Source organism: Pelobates fuscus, chromosome 2 (assembly GCF_036172605.1).
Source record: "Pelobates fuscus isolate aPelFus1 chromosome 2, aPelFus1.pri, whole genome shotgun sequence".
NCBI lineage: Eukaryota > Metazoa > Chordata > Amphibia > Anura > Pelobatidae > Pelobates > Pelobates fuscus.
Genome location: NC_086318.1, coordinates 114898435 through 114916761, shown reverse-complemented (window position 1 = coordinate 114916761; position 18327 = coordinate 114898435). Strand labels below are relative to the sequence as shown.

Here is an 18327-nt window from a genome sequence, read left to right as displayed (position 1 = left end):
CAGTGGAGTGCCCCTTTAAGGCTCATAAAATTTTAGTGTATTTGCTAGTTAGGACAATGTTCCCCGAAATGCGTGGCCAGTGTTTAGCATTGTGGACTGTGCTTTACAGCCAACAAATTGTTAACGGACTAACATAAATGTAGTAAGGGACAGCTGGGATGGCAATATCTGTCATCACTGTGCTAAGCTGTCCCTCCATCTCCTTTCAATCTATCTACAATTAAAAGTCTTACAGGAGCTCTGCATTTACCCTTACAGGGACACTAGGCACCAAAACATGTTAATCTAAATTAAGTTGATATGGTGCAAGGAGGCCCACAGAAGCATTTTATACCTCAAGGGGTTAAACTGTTCTCAACAATTTTTCCCAAAGTTACCTCCAGCAGCGATCTCCACTTGCCCCCAGGGGACCTTTGAAATTCCAATTTCAGAGACGTGGAGTGCGGCTGAGCAGGGTTTGGAAAGAAATGTACCTTTTCCAAGCCAGTTTTGTGAATGGGGAGTCACTGATTGGCTGAGAGCGCCAGCGGACTGCTCGCATGCATTCAACAGCACCCATGAAAGGGGCACTCCCCGCTTCCTGAATGTGACGTTTGAGAAGCCGTATGCTGCCAGAGGGGGGGGGGGGGGAGATTGCCAATGGCGGTAACTTTGGGGTTAAACCATTAAAAAAACAGTTTAACACCTTGAGGTTGATACCGGAGAAACTGACGGAAGCCAAGCACAGAGAGATGGACACAGGTTTCTTCAGGAAGGAAGAGATTCTTTATTGGATCACCGATCGGGACTCAGAGGGACTAGCGTCACCAAAATACAGCAAAGTCTGAGTACTGAATACATAGAGTACATTCCTTATATAGCACTGTAGCTCCTCCCACAATTAACTACACCCACACATACCCTTAACCTATTTAATAAATAGAGTCTAAACTCATCCATCCGGTCTAACCACGTGGCTCATCTGATACAAAGGAGAGGGACGCGTAATTCCAGTTCTTACATTCCTGCACCTGGTCAGTACAGTGATAACAGTATCTTAGCTACGTGTAATTAACTAACTGATACTACAAACACATATACATACATATGCCTTGTGGCAATCTTAGCCTGCTAAACTTGTATTTTACTGGAATTACATCACATTCCCCCCTTTGATGCCTCTGATATTTCACAATTACTTGAGGCATCACTTAACCTTGGTTTGCATATACCTCAGGTTACCATGAACCAGACCAGACTTATCTTATGATGTGAATCTTTTAACACTCATCTTCCTGCATTGGTTCTCCTTGATCTAGAGCCTTATACTTATATATCGCCATTATCTGTGCAGCAGCCTTCCTCTCTGCTATACTTCCTATCAGGCTTTGCACAGACCTAACTACTAAGGGTATAAGACACGGTAGGAGTAGACACAACAGTAAAATCAGTAGGACTCCACCTACCACTGCCTTAAGCCCTCCAAACCACTCATACCAGCTACCAAACCAACTACTTGGATTGTACCCTTTCCATACCTGAGTAGGCACATGCACTAGTTTAACCATATGGCTAGTAAGCTCAGCTATTGCTTGCCCTTCGTCATCTATTTGAAGACAGCAATTGCTTAGGTTAAACTTCCCACATACACCTCCCTCTACTGCCAAAAGGTAATCCAAGGCTAATCTATTTTGGTATACTGCTGTCCTCATCCTGGTGTTATGCTTCGCTAGAAGATTGAGCGCTTGTGATGTTTCATTAGTGATAATCTCAACCACCGCCTGTAACCTTATAATACGGTTGAGCATATAAATAGGGGTTCTATAACCAAAGGTACCATCTTCTGCCCACGTGGCTGGCCCATAATAATCTATAATACGCTGGGGAGGCCATTCATCATCTTCCCAGGTGCCTATCTCTAAGGGTCCCCTTTTCTTCCTATGATTCACATCATACACTTTAACACCTAAAGTCTCACCTGTTTCAATCGGTAACAAGAAGAAGGATGGTTTGAGCATACCCAACACACATGCCCCTTCCCAGTCCTGTGGCAGCTCCGAATAGGCTTTCTTACCACAGATCCAGTACAAATTTGCTGGGGCTCTCCAAGTAGATGTGATGGATAGATCAAACCACACATCCTTTAAACTGGCATATCTAGCAAACGGGTTAGATGGTTCTGAGACATTTGAAGCCGACCACCAAGTTGTATTTTTAGTATCATCATCATAAGCTTTTTGCCCTAGACAAGTTAATTCTCCTACAGAAGTATTATACATTATTCCTTTCCTTGCTATGCAAACATAACCTATGATGGAGGTCTTTAATCTCCACTCAGATTTACCTCTAACACTCATATGATAATCGGCTTGTGTAGATATTAATTGGTCAACTGCCTCAGAACCGGACATTACCTCCTTTGCTTCCCAAGGCCATTGGTCTCCCATGTTAGTACCTCCACACACATAGCAGTTGGTAACATTAAGACTACCGGCAATACTTTCAGCTAGGTCAATGAACAGGTTTTTAGCGTTATGGGGGATCTTATTATCTATACTCATCTCTTCGTAAAAGGAATGGTATACTTGATGAGTCTGGGAGGATACTGTATCAGTCTCTATTCCTATAAACAATAATGTCCCAGGATCTAAACCCGTCCCGTATATTTGAAACCCAAATAAATTTCCATATTTATCTAAGAACTTGTCGGGGTTATTAATGAGTATATGGACTGGGTTGCATTCCATAGACTTACAGTATGGATTGGTAGGCAACTTAGTCACTATCATGTCTTTGTCTACTGTCTGTCCCCAAGTTGCCCACCCCACACAAGACCAATATGGGCAAAAGTTATAATCTCTATTTGGGCATCTAGGACTTACATATTTATTTTTGCTACTGGGACAAATATATTTATCGTTAGACCCATACGTCCTCTCCCATCTAAGATCCCCACATACATTCCACGGCTTTCTACCACTCGATATCGCTTTACACGCATCAAATAGCAGAACACCCGAAGAATGTACGGATTCTAACACCGTTTTATTAATTAGGGTCCCCTGAGGATCTCCATTCCTGAGAGTCAACCAAATTGTACGAGGCTGATACTCTGGACTGAAGCACTTAGGTTCTCCTACTCCTAAATGGCACACACTATAGTCTATATTTAGGTATCTACATCTTGATACCTCTCCTTTACATTCGTATTGTGAATGCCAAATTAGGGTTTGGGAAATATGGTTACCTGTTCTCGTAGTCTTAATGCATACCTCACAGCTAGGAGTGTCGGTACCTCTACCTTCCTGAATATAAAAACACATATAAATAAACACAATCAAAAGCACATCTTTCGCCGTCATCCTCAGTCTTCGTCCGTGCGATGGAACCTCAGCTTCCAGGATGTGAGGGCTGCAGGGAATGGAGTTCTGCTCGTCTTCACAGGTGTCCCTTCGAGACTTTCCTGGCTTATACACTATGTGTTGGTAAGCGGACAGGCTTTATTATGGCCTTCTCACTCACACCTGTAACAATAAAATTTGTAATCCACAATAATTCCTCGTTACTCCGACTGAGTAGTGCGTTTCAACCGGATCTTGCAGGGATTCTCTGGATCTGCTGTAACTTGCCAAGAATCGACTGCTGCTGGTTTAACCCTGGAGTGATGTATCCACGGAGTCACTTCTGCTACTTTTATTGCTGTAGGGGTAGACAAAAGAACAACATAAGGACCTCTCCACTTGGGCCCTAACGGTACATTATTCCACTCTTTAATCCACACTTGATCTCCTGGATGATAACTATGAACAGGGGGATAAATATTCACAGGTAATCTATCTTGTACCCATTTCTGTACCTCCTCCATAGTCTTACCCAACTCTACAACCTGCTGCCGGGTAATTCCTTCTCCCAACTGACTCAAGTCCCCCCTTAAGTTACCAAGTACGGGAGGTGGTCGCCCATACATGATTTCAAAAGGAGAGAGGCCCATCCTTCTGGTAGGGGTACTGCGGATTCGCAATAAAGCTATGGGTAAGAGAACGTTCCACTTAAGTTGGGTTTCCTGACACATTTTAGCCAACTGGTTCTTTATAGTTCTATTCATTCTCTCTACCTTACCAGAACTCTGGGGTCTATATGCAGTATGAAGCCTCCACTTTATACCAAGCATATGAGTCAGTTGTTGTAGGCACTGATGAACAAAAGCTGGACCATTGTCCGATCCTATAGAACAGGGTAGTCCATATCGGGGTATTATTTCTCGTAGCAGGAATCTCTTCTCCTGCTTTCTCTGTACGAGTAGGACATGCTTCTACCCAGCCTGAATAGGTGCACACAATTACCAGCAGGTAACGATGTCCACCCGATTTAGGCATCACTGTAAAGTCTATTTGTAGATCGGACATGGGGAGTCCCCCCATAAACTGGACTCCTGGTGGCTTTACTGGTCCTTGTCTTGCATTATTCTTAGCACACGTTACACATCTGCGTACAATGGCCTGAGTCAAGTTGGACAATCTTGGTATGTAGAAATGTTTCCTGAGAGATTCTTCAGTACTGTCTCTCCCAGAATGTGTCCCGTTGTGATAATTTTGGACAATTTCTACCGCTAGTGATGCTGGTATGACTATTCTTCCATCTTCTAGCTGATACCACTTGTTCTCCAAATACTTTCCCGGTTCAGTCTTTAACCACTCCTCTTCTTGAGCTGTATAAACTGGAGTCCATTGGGACAGTGGAGTTGGTATAAGAGCAGCTATATGCCCCACATACTCCTGTCTTCCTGATTCAGCAGCACGCTTAGCTGCACTATCTGCCATCCGATTTCCCTTGGTTACATCACCATCTCCTCTCAGATGCGCTCGACAATGTATGATACCGACTTCTTTCGGCTCCCACACTGCTTCCAATAGTTGTAGGATTTCAGCTGCGTACTTGATTTCTTTGCCTTCTGAATTCAGTAGTCCTCTTTCTTTATACAAAGCTCCGTGGGCATGAGTGGTTAAAAACGCATACTTAGAGTCCGTATAGATATTTACTCTTAAACCTTCAGCCAATTGTAACGCTCGTGTTAGTGCTATTAATTCTGCCTTTTGTGCTGATGTTCCTTTCGCCAGTGGCCGAGCTTCTATCACCTTGTCTATTGTTGTCACTGCATATCCTGCATAGCGGATCCCTTCTTTCACATAACTACTGCCGTCGGTGTAATATTGAACATCGGGGTTCTGGATGGGAAAATCACGAAGATCTGGTCTACTTGAAAATACTTCATCCATTACTTCCAAACAATCATGTTGACTTTCAGTAGGTTGCGGCAAAAGGGTAGCTGGATTTAAGGTGTTTACAGTCTCTAAATGCACTCTTGGGTTTTCACACAACATTGCTTGATACTTGGTCATACGGCTGTTACTAAACCAATGATTTCCTTTGTAATCCAACAACGTCTGTACTGCATGTGGGACTCGTACATAAAGTTCTTGACCCAGAGTGAGTTTATCGGCTTCAGCTACTAGCAGGGCGGCTGCAGCTACGGCTCTTAGACAAGGTGGAAGTCCGCTGGCCACTGCATCCAGTTGCTTAGACATGTAGGCAACAGGTCTTTGCCATGATCCCAAGTACTGTGTCAATACTCCCACAGCCATTCTTCTTTGCTCGTGTACATATAAGTAGAATGGTCGTGTGTGATCAGGTAGACCTAATGCTGGGGCACTCATCAAAGCCTTCTTCACATCTTCAAATGCCGTTTGCTGTTCTTGGGTCCATAAGAAGGGGTCGTGCTCTGTACCTTTGATGGCTGCGTACAGAGGTTTTGCTAGTATCGCATAACTGGGAATCCATATCCTACAGAAGCCTGCTGCCCCCAAGAATTCTCGCACTTGTCTTCTATTCTTGGGTATTGGTATTTGGCAGACAGCTTCTTTTCTCTCTGGCCCCATAATTCTTTGACCTTCAGAGATATGGAATCCTAGATACTTGACAGTTGGCAAACACAACTGAGCCTTCTTTCTAGACACCTTGTATCCTGCCTTCCAGAGAATGTGTAGTAGATCGTGCGTTGCTTGCTGACATTTTTCTTTTGTAACTGCTGCTATCAACAAGTCATCTACATATTGTAACAATACACATTCTCCTGGGATAGACTCGAAATCCAGTAGATCTTGACTTAGGGCTGAACCAAATAGGGTAGGTGAATTTTTAAACCCTTGGGGCAGTCTTGTCCAAGTCATTTGGCGTTTTGAGCCCGTTACAGCGTTCTCCCATTGGAAAGCGAAAATACATTGGCTTTCTGCGGCAATTCGGAGGCAAAAGAAGGCATCTTTGAGATCTAAGACTGTGAAGTAAGTAGCCCCGCCCGGAATTAAAGCAAGCAGGTTATATGGATTGGGTACAACTGGATGTATGCTAACAACCGCATCATTGACTGCTCTTAAGTCCTGTACAGGTCGATACTCATCTGTACCGGGCTTTTGAACAGGCAGCAATGGGGTGTTCCAGGGGGAAGTACAGAATTTTAGGATACCATACCGTATGAACTTATCCAGATAGGATTGGATGTTCTTCTTAGCCTTCTGCGGGATGTGATATTGTCTCAGGCTCACTGGATAAACCCCATGTTTAAGTTCAATTTTTATTGGTGGAATATTGCGGGCCAGTCCTGGTGGGTTGTTCTCTGCCCAAACTCCTGGTATGTTAAACAATGTCTCATCACTCCTAGGGTTTTGGCTAGTCAACACTGTATAAAGTCGCCACTCTTCTTCCTTTGGTACGGATAAAGTCATAATACCTGAAGGTCCATTAAACTTTAAAGATGTTGTTCCATCTGGTAGGAACGTAATCTGCGCTTGTAATTTGGATAGCATATCACGTCCCAGCAATTGGACTGGACATTCAGGCATATAAAGGAATTGGTGTTTTACTACGTGGCCTCCCAATGTACAGAGTCGACTTTTAAGAACCGGTCTTTCAGCACTTCTTCCAGTTGCTCCTATCACAGTAATAGTCCTTCCAGATGGAGGAGCAACTAGATTAGTCACCACTGAATGTTCAGCACCAGTGTCGATCATGAACGCACTCCTTTTCCCCCCTATTGATACATCGACCATAGGCTCCGCTCGACCAAGGGGGATGGAGCCCGGTCGGTATCAATAGTCCTCCATGACCGTGTCAGCCAATCCTACAAAGTCCCTACCTTCTCTATCGCGAGACCTTTGCGCTGCTGGAATATACCTGTCTTCCCTAACACTTCCTCTGTTCCCATTACTCCCTCTATAACCATTACTCCCTCCGGGACCTCCTCTACCTCTCGCTCTGCCTCTAAAGTTTCCGTAGCCTGCCCTGGGTTGGTCTCTCTCGTACTGCTCTCTTTGCGGACATTCGTTCCTCCAATGCCCTTCTTCCTTGCAATACGCACACTGATCCCTACTCAAAGGCTCCCTACTCCATCTATTATTGCCTCTATCTGGGCCCCGTTTATCTATGCCTGCGATCGCTACCGCTAGCATATCAGCCTTTTTACGCATCTTGCGCTCCTCCTCTTTCTTGCTTTCTGTTTCCCTATTCATATAGACCTTATTAGCTACCTCCATTAGTTGGGAGATTGACATACCTGCAAACCCTTCTAACTTTTGTAGCTTGCGCTTAATATCTCCGTAAGCTTGGCTGACAAAGGCGGAGTTAACCATTCGGGAATTGTCTGCGTCTTCCGGATTAAAGGGGGTGTACAAGCGGTACGCCTCCAATAATCGGTCATAAAAGACACTGGGCGCTTCATCGCTTTTCTGGATCACCTCAACTGTCTTCGACATGTTAATGGCTTTCTTTCCTCCGGCTTTCATGCCAGCAATTATAGCGTCTCTATAGGCTCTGAGTTGAACCATATCAGCACCATTTACGTTCCAATCGGGATCAGTGTTGGGATAATGTGTTGCGGCCCATGCTGCTGGATTAGCTTGGTTCAAAGCACGGGCTCTATCCTCTAATGCTTTAATGGCTGCTTGATTTATTCTTGTCCTTTCCTCATTGTTAAATAAAGTCATTAGTAACTGCTGGCAATCAGCCCATGTCGGATTATGCGTCTGTACTATTGAGGTGAACAGATCAGTCATAGCTTGTGGTTTCTCAGTATACGAGGAATTATGGGTCTTCCAGTTTAAAAGATCGGTTGTGGTAAATGGGACATATACGAAGACTGGGTCAGCGTGTGCCATTTGACCTGCGGCATCGATATAAGCTGACCCGGGATTCAGACGAAGAGGCATCTGATAGTGCTTTAATTGTTGGGCACCAGTCAACTGTCGGGTTTGGATGGGGCTACGTAGGGAAGCGTCAGTCATGGGTTCCGGTCGGGGAGATATAGGGTATGGGGATGTGGGAGGTTGGTTTTGGGAAAAGGTAGTGAATAGAACACTTCGGGCCGAGCTAGATGAAGCTTGACCGGAAGTCTGAAGTGGCGCCAAATCAGGATATTCGTTTCTAATGGGGGTGGATTCTGGTTCCGGAAGGGGAGATTTAGTACGAGGGGGGGTGGATCCTGTACTGGAGGAGGAAGCGGAAGTGGATGAGGGTAATGAGGGGAGGGGTGCAGGACTTCCTGCGTTTGCGTCACTTCTTCTTAACGGAAAGTAAGGGGGCGGCAAAGGGATCTCGGACTCAGGGGGCGTGTCCAAAATGGGCCTAACACCAGTCCTAGTGGACGAACAAGTCCTAGCTACCATGAGGCGACACTGTTCCTCGTGGCATGTCCGGAGCCATTTTGGCGAGTCATTTACGGCCTGTCTCCAACAGTCAATATAAGGAAACTGGCCGTAAAGTTCAGGCCTACCTGATACAGCCACGTGTAAGCGCTGTACCAGAGTTGGATCCAAACTGCCACGTGGCGGCCATGCCGCAACCAAAGTAGGCCACTCCCTAGTGCACAAAGTGACCAAACGTACAGGGGACATCTTAACCCCAAAATCACAAACTTTGAATCCCTTTTTAAAATTCTTAACCATACATCCTAAGGGATCCGGAATCGTTGACTGCGACGCGCCCATATTTAACAGTGGAACGTCGTCGACAACGATTACTATACACGCGTACTATTCAACAGTCACACCCGTTTCCTCTGGCAACAGCACCACGTGGTACGGTTACCAAGTGAAACGTACACAATAACAATAAACACTCAGGGAATTCCCGTACACACACAGCTGCTACACCAGTCACTATATAATCAATATTATGCCCTTTGGCGTAACTACACAGTCACCCACGCTATAATTCTCTATATACGAATTACCCGTCTATAACACACCCCAGTAACATCGTCTTTTACAAATAGCGGTTACAGTACGGTTAGCATAGGTCAAAGCACAAGTTAAGGTCACAATACAATTATTAGTGGTTATGGTGTTAAACATGCAATGGACGACAATGATTAGTACTTATTATATAATGTCAGTAAATATACAGGGTTATGGTACCGTGCACTATAATACAGCAACACACTATTAACACTCTCGCTAGACGGCTGAGCTCGCGCTATCTAACAAGATATACACTTTACTAAAACAATCGTTAACACATTTACAATTCCCAACTAAACTATTGGCCAGTACCTTGAATGGACTACCTAAAACTATATACACCCGTTTTGGTTAGCCACACTGCCCAATCACCACATATACATAGCGAGCTAGAGAACCGAATTTACACAGACGCCTCTTAGTCGCACTATACAACGAGCTAGAGAACCGAATTTACACAGGCGCCTCTTAGTCGTACTATCAAAAGTCTAGTGGGTTCCAAATTTACACGCCTTCCCACTTAGCCCAGATAGGATGAGAACTAGCGAACCGAATTTACACAGGCGCCGCTTAGTCTCCCGGTCCCTCCGACCTAGCGAACGTAATATACACCCTAGAACGCTAGTCTAGACAAGACACCGGTGTCCGGCTAGGGCTATTTACACCAGGACCCCGCCTGACTAACCAAATCAAACGGTCTGACTAAAGAGCGTTCGATCGAGCGGTGCGCCTTCGCTCCTTCCCTCCGACAGAGGGGGCAGATACAGATTCAAAAACCCCTTTGGGCCTACCGCACAATCGGTATACCCCTAGCGGGTCCTGCCGTCTAAAACAGCAGTTATCTTACCTCCTCGTTCCTGAACCTGAGTTCACACTCATCGACGGGGACACCCCAGCACTTCTCACGTAGAGGCCGATGATCTCCTGGACAACAGACCAGTGGCGCCGAGACGAAGGGAGGTCCACGCAGAAGTTCAGGGGTGCAGCCGTAGAGAACGTGGGCAAAGATAGACCGTCTCACGCCTCTGCCTCTCAGCTACCGTTGAACGATGAGCTTCCCGGCCAATGCACCAAATGATACCGGAGAAACTGACGGAAGCCAAGCACAGAGAGATGGACACAGGTTTCTTCAGGAAGGAAGAGATTCTTTATTGGATCACCGATCGGGACTCAGAGGGACTAGCGTCACCAAAATACAGCAAAGTCTGAGTACTGAATACATAGAGTACATTCCTTATATAGCACTGTAGCTCCTCCCACAATTAACTACACCCACACATACCCTTAACCTATTTAATAAATAGAGTCTAAACTCATCCATCCGGTCTAACCACGTGGCTCATCTGATACAAAGGAGAGGGACGCGTAATTCCAGTTCTTACATTCCTGCACCTGGTCAGTACAGTGATAACAGTATCTTAGCTACGTGTAATTAACTAACTGATACTACAAACACATATACATACATATGCCTTGTGGCAATCTTAGCCTGCTAAACTTGTATTTTACTGGAATTACATCACAAGGTAAGAGTGCCTTTAAGGGCTCCTGGTACAATAACAGCTTTATTTAGATTAAGTGGGTTTTGTGCCTGGAGTGTCAATAACTTCCAACATTTTAAATGGTCAAAGAGGACTGACTGTCTTATATGTCATTGTAACTACATTCCGTATATTCTACAAGTTGCTTGCACTGTTTTTGTATTGCTATTATTGCATTAAGAATATTGTAATACTATATTTTTTGTCGCGGAATAATAAATACAAATTATTATTTTTTTTAAATGGACAGAGTGACCCTTTAATTTTGGAGGGGTGTTCTCAGGGATGGGCTCTTCTAAAAAAAATAAAAATGTAGATGATTTACTAATAATAATTTATGCAACTAAAATGTAAATTAGAGCAAGAACCATGTATCTTATTCACACAGAATGATCTCTAAACACATTGATGTTTAGAGACACATTACTGTATTATTGCTGTGGGACCCAGGCTCACCACCAATACTGAGCTCCTAGAAGAGAGAGACATTAGGATAGTAAATAAGGGCAGAGGGATTTGTGCCCAACATAGGGACTGTCCCTCATAACTAGGGACACTTGGTAGGTATGTATAAACATATTCCTGGATTTGCTGATGTGCTTTATACAGAATACGTGTATACCAGTTCCGTCCATGCTCTGCGCAGCAGACTGTGGAAACATGGTCTCAGGAGAAAACAAACCATAAAAGCCTTATTTTCACTGCGTAGCTCGTAACGTCACACGCGGAAGTGGCGTCACGCGTCACGCGCCCCGCAGCGTTTCCCTCGTGCAGTTCACAAGCTGGGTTGCGACGTTATCAGTGAACAGCTCCCCTCCGCGGCGGGAGGACCCAGCTGCAGCCGGAAGCCTTGCGCAATCCCGTTCCCCTTAGGGAGGCGTGCTGTCCAATCAGAGCTCGGGATTCCTCTGAGTGGGCGTGTCGGGCTCAGCCAGTGCGAGGCTTTCTTGTTACCGGCATTGCTGCCAGGCGAGCGGCGGTGGCTATAGCACTCACAGTTTTCTTGTTAACACCAGCTTCTCGACCGGGAGAGACCTGCCCACACATCGGCACTAGCCGCCAGTGTACCCATCCACAGCGCCCGCCAGCCAACTTCCCCGCAGGGCACCGCGAACAGGCCCCGGCGCTCCCAACATGGCCGACAACGACAAACTGGACAACCAGCGGCTGAAGAATTTCAAGAACAAAGGCCGCGACCTGGAGGTAAGACCCGGGGAGCCTTACCGCACCGAGCCCCTCCGAGTCCGGGGAACCCCGCGTTACAGGCAGCCCGACCAGGCCCCAGCTGTGACGTCAATTCCCGGGGCATGCTGGGAGAATGCCGGGGTGAGGCCTGGCGGGGGGAGCCGGGGAGTGGCGGCATGGAGCGGCCGTGTAAACCGCAAGCGGTCACTGGCAGGCCCTCCGTCCGGCTCCTCGGCAACCCCGCTGGACCCTGCCAATAGGCCGTCATCATGGCCGGCCCGAGTACGGGGAGCAGGCAGGGGGGGAGGAGGGGTACTATGGGAGGCCGGTGTCTGGTCGGCACAGGGGGAGGAGGAGGGCTACTATGGGAGGCCGGTGTCTGGTCGGCACAGGGGGAGGAGGAGGGCTACTATGGGAGGCCGGTGTCTGGTCGGCACAGGGGGAGGGAGGAGGGGTACTATGGGAGGCCGGTGTCTGGTCGGCACAGGGGGGGGAGGAGAGGTACTATGGGAGGCCGGTGTCTGGTCGGCACAGGGGGGGAGGAGGGGTACTATGGGAGGCCGGTGTCTGGTCGGCACAGGGGGGGGAGGAGGGGTACTATGGGAGGCTGGTGTCTGGTCGGCACGGGGGGGGAGGAGGGGTACTATGGGAGGCCGGTGTCTGGTCGGCACAGGGGGAGGAGGAGGGCTACTATGGGAGGCCGGTGTCTGGTCGGCACAGGGGGAGGGAGGAGGGGTACTATGGGAGGCCGGTGTCTGGTCGGCACAGGGGGGGGAGGAGAGGTACTATGGGAGGCCGGTGTCTGGTCGGCACAGGGGGGGAGGAGGGGTACTATGGGAGGCCGGTGTCTGGTCGGCACAGGGGGGGGAGGAGGGGTACTATGGGAGGCTGGTGTCTGGTCGGCACGGGGGGGGAGGAGGGGTACTATGGGAGGCCGGTGTCTGGTCGGCACGGGGGGAGGAGGGGTACTATGGGAGGCCGGTGTCTGGTCGGCACAGGGGGGGGGAGGAGGGGTACTATGGGAGGCCGGTGTCTGGTCGGCACGGGGGGAGGAGGGGTACTATGGGAGGCTGGTGTCTGGTCGGCACAGGGGGGGGGAGGAGGGGTACTATGGGAGGCCGGTGTCTGGTCGGCACAGGGGGGAGGAGGGGTACTATGGGAGGCCGGTGTCTGGTCGGCACAGGGGGGGAGGAGGGGTACTATGGGAGGCCGGTGTCTGGTCGGCACAGGGGGGGAGGAGGGGTACTATGGGAGGCCGGTGTCTGGTCGGCACAGGGGGGGAGGAGGGGTACTATGGGAGGCCGGTGTCTGGTCGGCACAGGGGGGGGAGGAGGGGTCCTATGGGAGGCCGGTGTCTGGTCGGCACAGGGGGGGGAGGAGGGGTACTATGGGAGGCCGGTGTCTGGTCGGCACAGGGGGGGGGAGGAGGGGTATTATGGGAGGCCGGTGTCTGGTCGGCACAGGGTAGGAGGAGGGGTCCTATGGGAGGCCGGTGTCTGGTCGGCACAGGGTAGGAGGAGGGGTCCTATGGGAGGCCGGTGTCTGGTCGGCATAGGGGAGGATGGGGTACTATGGGAGGCCGGTGTCTGGTCGGCACAGGGGAGGATGGGGTACTATGGGAGGCCGGTGTCTGGTCGGCACAGGGGGGAGGAGGGAGTTACTATGTTGGCCGGTGTCTGGTCGGCACGAGGGGGGGGGGATTACTAGGTTGGTCAGCAATGTGTGGGTGCGTCGTGTGCTGCAGGCGGTATCGTGGCCAAGCTTTGAGCTATGTACCCCATGGGGCTCTGTATAACACGGGGTGTGCATCTGCAGTGACAGCGCTGCCACCCAAATGCTTCAGCAGCCAACGGGGCTGACTCAGCATCATGGGAAGCGTAGTCTGCAGGGCCGAGGCTCAGCCATCACCATCTTTATCTCAGCCAGGAGTGCAGCTCCAGAGTACTTCACTATGTGGACTTTTAACCAGGTCTATTAAACACAACCTTCATCTCACCGGAAAACAGTGTGTGTATTTTCTTCTTATAGGTTTAGGTAGGTATTTACAGAATATTAGAACAGATGCTATTATGGGACAAAAATAGTAACTAAATTAAAAGCAGCTAATGGAAGCCACTGAAATGTTTCTTAACGTTTAGTACTCAGTAGTGCTTGTTTTGCTTCCCATACCATCTCTTCCCAAAGCTTTTTTTTTCTTGTCGTCGACTACATGTCTAGGCCATGTATGCCTCACAAGTAGGCGGTCCACTAAGAAAAAAAAAAAAAAAAAACTTTTTTTTTTAGCAGTGTGTGAAGTACATAGTGGATGTAGGAAATTGTTGTTTCCTATTTGTAATTACATACTCCTGTATAATCACTGTATGCTTTGGATGTCATATAAAATTTGCTGGTTTCTACCTGCATCACTGGGATGAGCTCAAATGATGCCCTAATTTTTCACACATAGTGGAAGGGTTCTCTAGAACCTTTTTACATGCCATGGTACTAAAATGATTAAATGAACCAGCCCCTGGGGACTTTCACATCCTATTACGGGAACCCTCCAAACTCCATAACCACTACAGCAATCTATAATGCTCATGATGTCAGGAGTATGTTGGCACTCCTGCAGTGTAAGTTGTCAAACTCATTGCTGACAGTTCTACTTACCTGAGGTAGACCAGTGAGGGTTCAAAGCTCCTGACAGAAACTTCTATTGGCTCTCTTGAGCCCTTTTAGTCCCGGGTGTAGCTCAAATTACATTATAATCCAGCAGAGGCAAGGCAACACCAGGGCACAGATTGCAAATGAAGATGTGAAATAGAAACTGATTTTTTTTTTTCCCTCTCTTAATGCTGACCACTAGCTGTAAAGAACAGTTTGACAGGGAATTCAAATGTAGGTGTACACTTGCAAGGTGAAGATGTGCAAATTTATACATCTTATTTTTCTCAATTTACAAAAATATATTTGCTATGTATAAGGATAAGTAAACATAACATTAAGTGACAGTTTTTCTTTAAGAGACACTCCGAGCACCATAAGTACTACGGTCCACTGTAGTGGTTTTGATGCCAGGAGTGGTATGCCAACCTGACGGAGTATGTAGTCAGACGTTTTAAGAACAATTGTCTTCAATGGGGCTGGAGGCTCCAGCCACTGATCTAGACATAGCCAGTGCCTGATTGTCTGAAATGCACTTGCAGGGGGAGAGAAGAAGGGACCAAGCTAAGTTGTTAGCCAGTTTCTAAATAGTTTAATCACTGGAAGGGGCTGTTACTGCACTCCTGAAACTGTAACCACTACAGCAAGCTGTATGGTTATGGTGCTTAGTCTGTCCTTATAGTTGGAGTGTTTATCTCAAAAGCCTTGCTTTGGGACAGGTAGCTCTGCACTCACTGAAAATTAAGTAGCACAAAGCTACTCTTAATGCTCACAGAAGCAACTTCAGTGATCTCGTTGAAAAGTTTAATATTTTAATATAAGTTAAGAGATCCCATACAAATTAGAATATTACGCTAAAACGTATGTCAATAGTTTGTTAGTAATGATTTGGTGAGGTGCTTGGACTGTCCTATTGTTTTAAAATATGTATACAGTTTAAAGGACCACTATAGTGCCAGGAAAACATACTCGTTTTCCTGGCACTATAGTGCCCCCACCCCCAGGGTCCCACTCCTGTGGCACTGGAGGGGGAGCAAGGGGTTAATCCCTTCCCTTTTTTCCAGCACCGGGCTCCCTCGGTGCTGGGACTCTCCTCCCTCTTCTGACGTCCCTGGCTGAACGCTCATTCTCAATGCTTTCCTATGGGCGCTGGTGTCTTCTCACTGTTAAAATCAGTGGGAAGCGCCTCTAGCGGCTGTCAATGAGACAGCCACTAGAGGCTGGATTAACCCATAGGTAATCATAGCAGTTTCTCTGAAACTGCTGTTTACAGCAAAAAGGGTTAAACCTAGCTGGACCTGGCACCCAGACCACTTCATTAAGCTGAAGTGGTCTGGGTGCCTATAGTGGTCCTTTTAAGATTTGGGGAACAGTTTGGAATGACAATTTCTAATAAGGCTTCATGTGAGAAATGTAGAAGGAGGAGCCATCATATATAAACAAATCATACATTTCAGGGGAAAAAATGTGTGTGTGTGTGTGTTTTTATTTTTTTTCCCCCATACATTTAGTAGGTATACAAACCAACACCATGCATTGTATATGTATTTAGGGGGATGAAAAGGCTAGTTCATGTAGCTACTCTAAGCCCTTTTTTTTTTTTTGGTCTAGTACAGACATGAAAATCTCCATGAGAAGCCATGCGGACAAATTGTGCATGAGCATGAATGGTCAATCATACACTACTTCTGTATTATAGGTCATTGAGAAGTGAATGAATGGCATCCTCTAAAATAGATAGACCCACCTCTCCCCTGCTTTGAACTATTACTCAATGTGAGTGAGGCTGATAACCGGTTTTTACAATATTGTCTATCTTGAAATTAACATTTTTATAAAATAAAGTGGAATTGTCACTTCACTGGAAGTTATCCTGGTAAATAAAACATTGCAAATTACCTATAACTTTTGATGCTCTGGCTTCTTTTAAAGTGTATATTAAAGGAACGCTAAAGTTAAAAATACAAACGTATTAATAAACACTATAGTGCTGGAATACATATGTAGGTCTCCCACCCTCCTCTCTGTGCAGTAAAAAGTTTTTAAACTTACATTTTCTCCACCATGCTGGTCTCACTGTGGCTGGCCCACCTCCATGGTGGCGATTATCGTAACAATCTCAGCCAACCAGTGCTTTTCTATGTCATTTTTTTTTTTTTTAACTTCTTACACTTAACCCCTTAAGGACTGATCAAAACGTAAACAAAAAATTTAATTTGCGCTATATGTCTGTTCAGGCGTTATTCGCCTCTTTCATATTATGTGCACCCACACTTATTATATATCATTTTATTCAGGGGAAACGGGGCTTTCATTTAACATCAAATATTTAGGTATAAAACACAATTTAATATGAATAAAATATTGAAAAATAAGAAAAAAATAAGAATTTTTTAAAAAAATGTTTAGTTCTACGTGACATTCTAACTGTGACTGTCATAATACTGTATATATTCAGCTATGTCTCACGTGTAAAACAGTACCCCCTATGTATAGGTTTTATGGTGTTTTGGAAAGTTACAGGGTCAAATATAGCATGTTACACTTTTCAGTTTTTTCACATTGAAATTCGCCAGATTGGTTACGTTGCCTTTGAGACTGTATGGTAGCCCAGGAATGAGAATTACCCCCATGATGGCATACCATTTGCAATAGTAGACAACTCAAGGTATTGCAAATGGGGTATGTCCAGTCTTTTTTAGTAGCCACTTGGTCACAAACACTAGCCAAAGTTAACGTTAAAGGACCACTCTAGTGCCAGGAAAACATACTCGTTTTCCTGGCACTAGAGTACCCTGAGGGTGCCCCCACCCTCAGGGACCCCCTCCCGCCGGGCTCTGGAGAGAGGAAGGGGTTAAACTTACCTCTTTTTCCAGCGCCGGGCGGGGAGCTTTCCTCCTCCTCTCCATCTTGATTGCGACGTCATCGGCTGAATGCGCATGCGCGGCAGGAGCCGCGCTCGCATTCAGCCGGTCGCATAGGAAAGCATTTACAATGCTTTCCTATGGACGCTTGCGTGCTCTCACTGTGATTTTCACAGTGAGAAGCACGCAAGCGCCTCTAGCGGCTGTCAATGAGACAGCCACTAGAGGATTTGGAGGCTGGATTAACCCTCATTATAAACATAGCAGTTTCTCTGAAACTGCTATGTTTATAAAAAAAAGGGTTAATCCTAGAGGTACCTGGCACCCAGACCACTTCATTGAGCTGAAGTCGTCTGGGTGCCTAGAGTGGTCCTTTAATATTTGTTTGTGTGAAAAATGCAAAGAACTAATTTGAACGCCAATTTTGGCCAGTGTTTGTGACTAAGTGGCTACTAAAAAAGACTGGACATACGATCTGCAGCGGGCGATTAGCATCGGCCACATGGGCGGCCATTATAGCGAGGGCGTACTATTACGCCCGCCGGCATATAGAGCCGGCTCCTGCAGGGCGTAATAGTACGCCCTCCGGATTTAAGGGGTTAAAGAGATTCTATAGGTATTAAAACAACATTAATAAGGAAGACGTTTTGGTATACAGTCTCACTGCTGACTTCTTCACCATTTGGCAATTAAATCACCTTTTGTTTCTGTCCATGAAGCCATAGCCACACCTCACCTCGCTGTGACACGCACAATCTGCGTGATAAAAATGGTTTCATTTTCAATCACATCTTAACTTATTGTAGAAGTTTTTCTCGTACTGTGTAA

The 18327-nt window shown here is 46.6% G+C and overlaps 1 protein-coding gene across 2 annotated transcripts in view; it reads left to right on the top strand.

The window, feature by feature from the left end:
- Positions 1-11705: 11705 nt before the first annotated feature.
- The window catches only part of KPNA4 (karyopherin subunit alpha 4), a 33298-nt gene continuing 26676 nt past the window's right edge, over positions 11706-18327 (top strand). The window contains exon 1 of one of the 2 annotated variants that reach the window (XM_063442602.1): positions 11706-12010. In XM_063442602.1, coding sequence (XP_063298672.1) covers positions 11942-12010 — 69 coding nt within the window. In that variant the 5' untranslated portion in view covers positions 11706-11941. Of the gene's footprint in view, positions 12011-13744; positions 14027-18327 lie in introns of those variants that run through there. The other variant, XM_063442603.1, reaches the window with a different exon arrangement.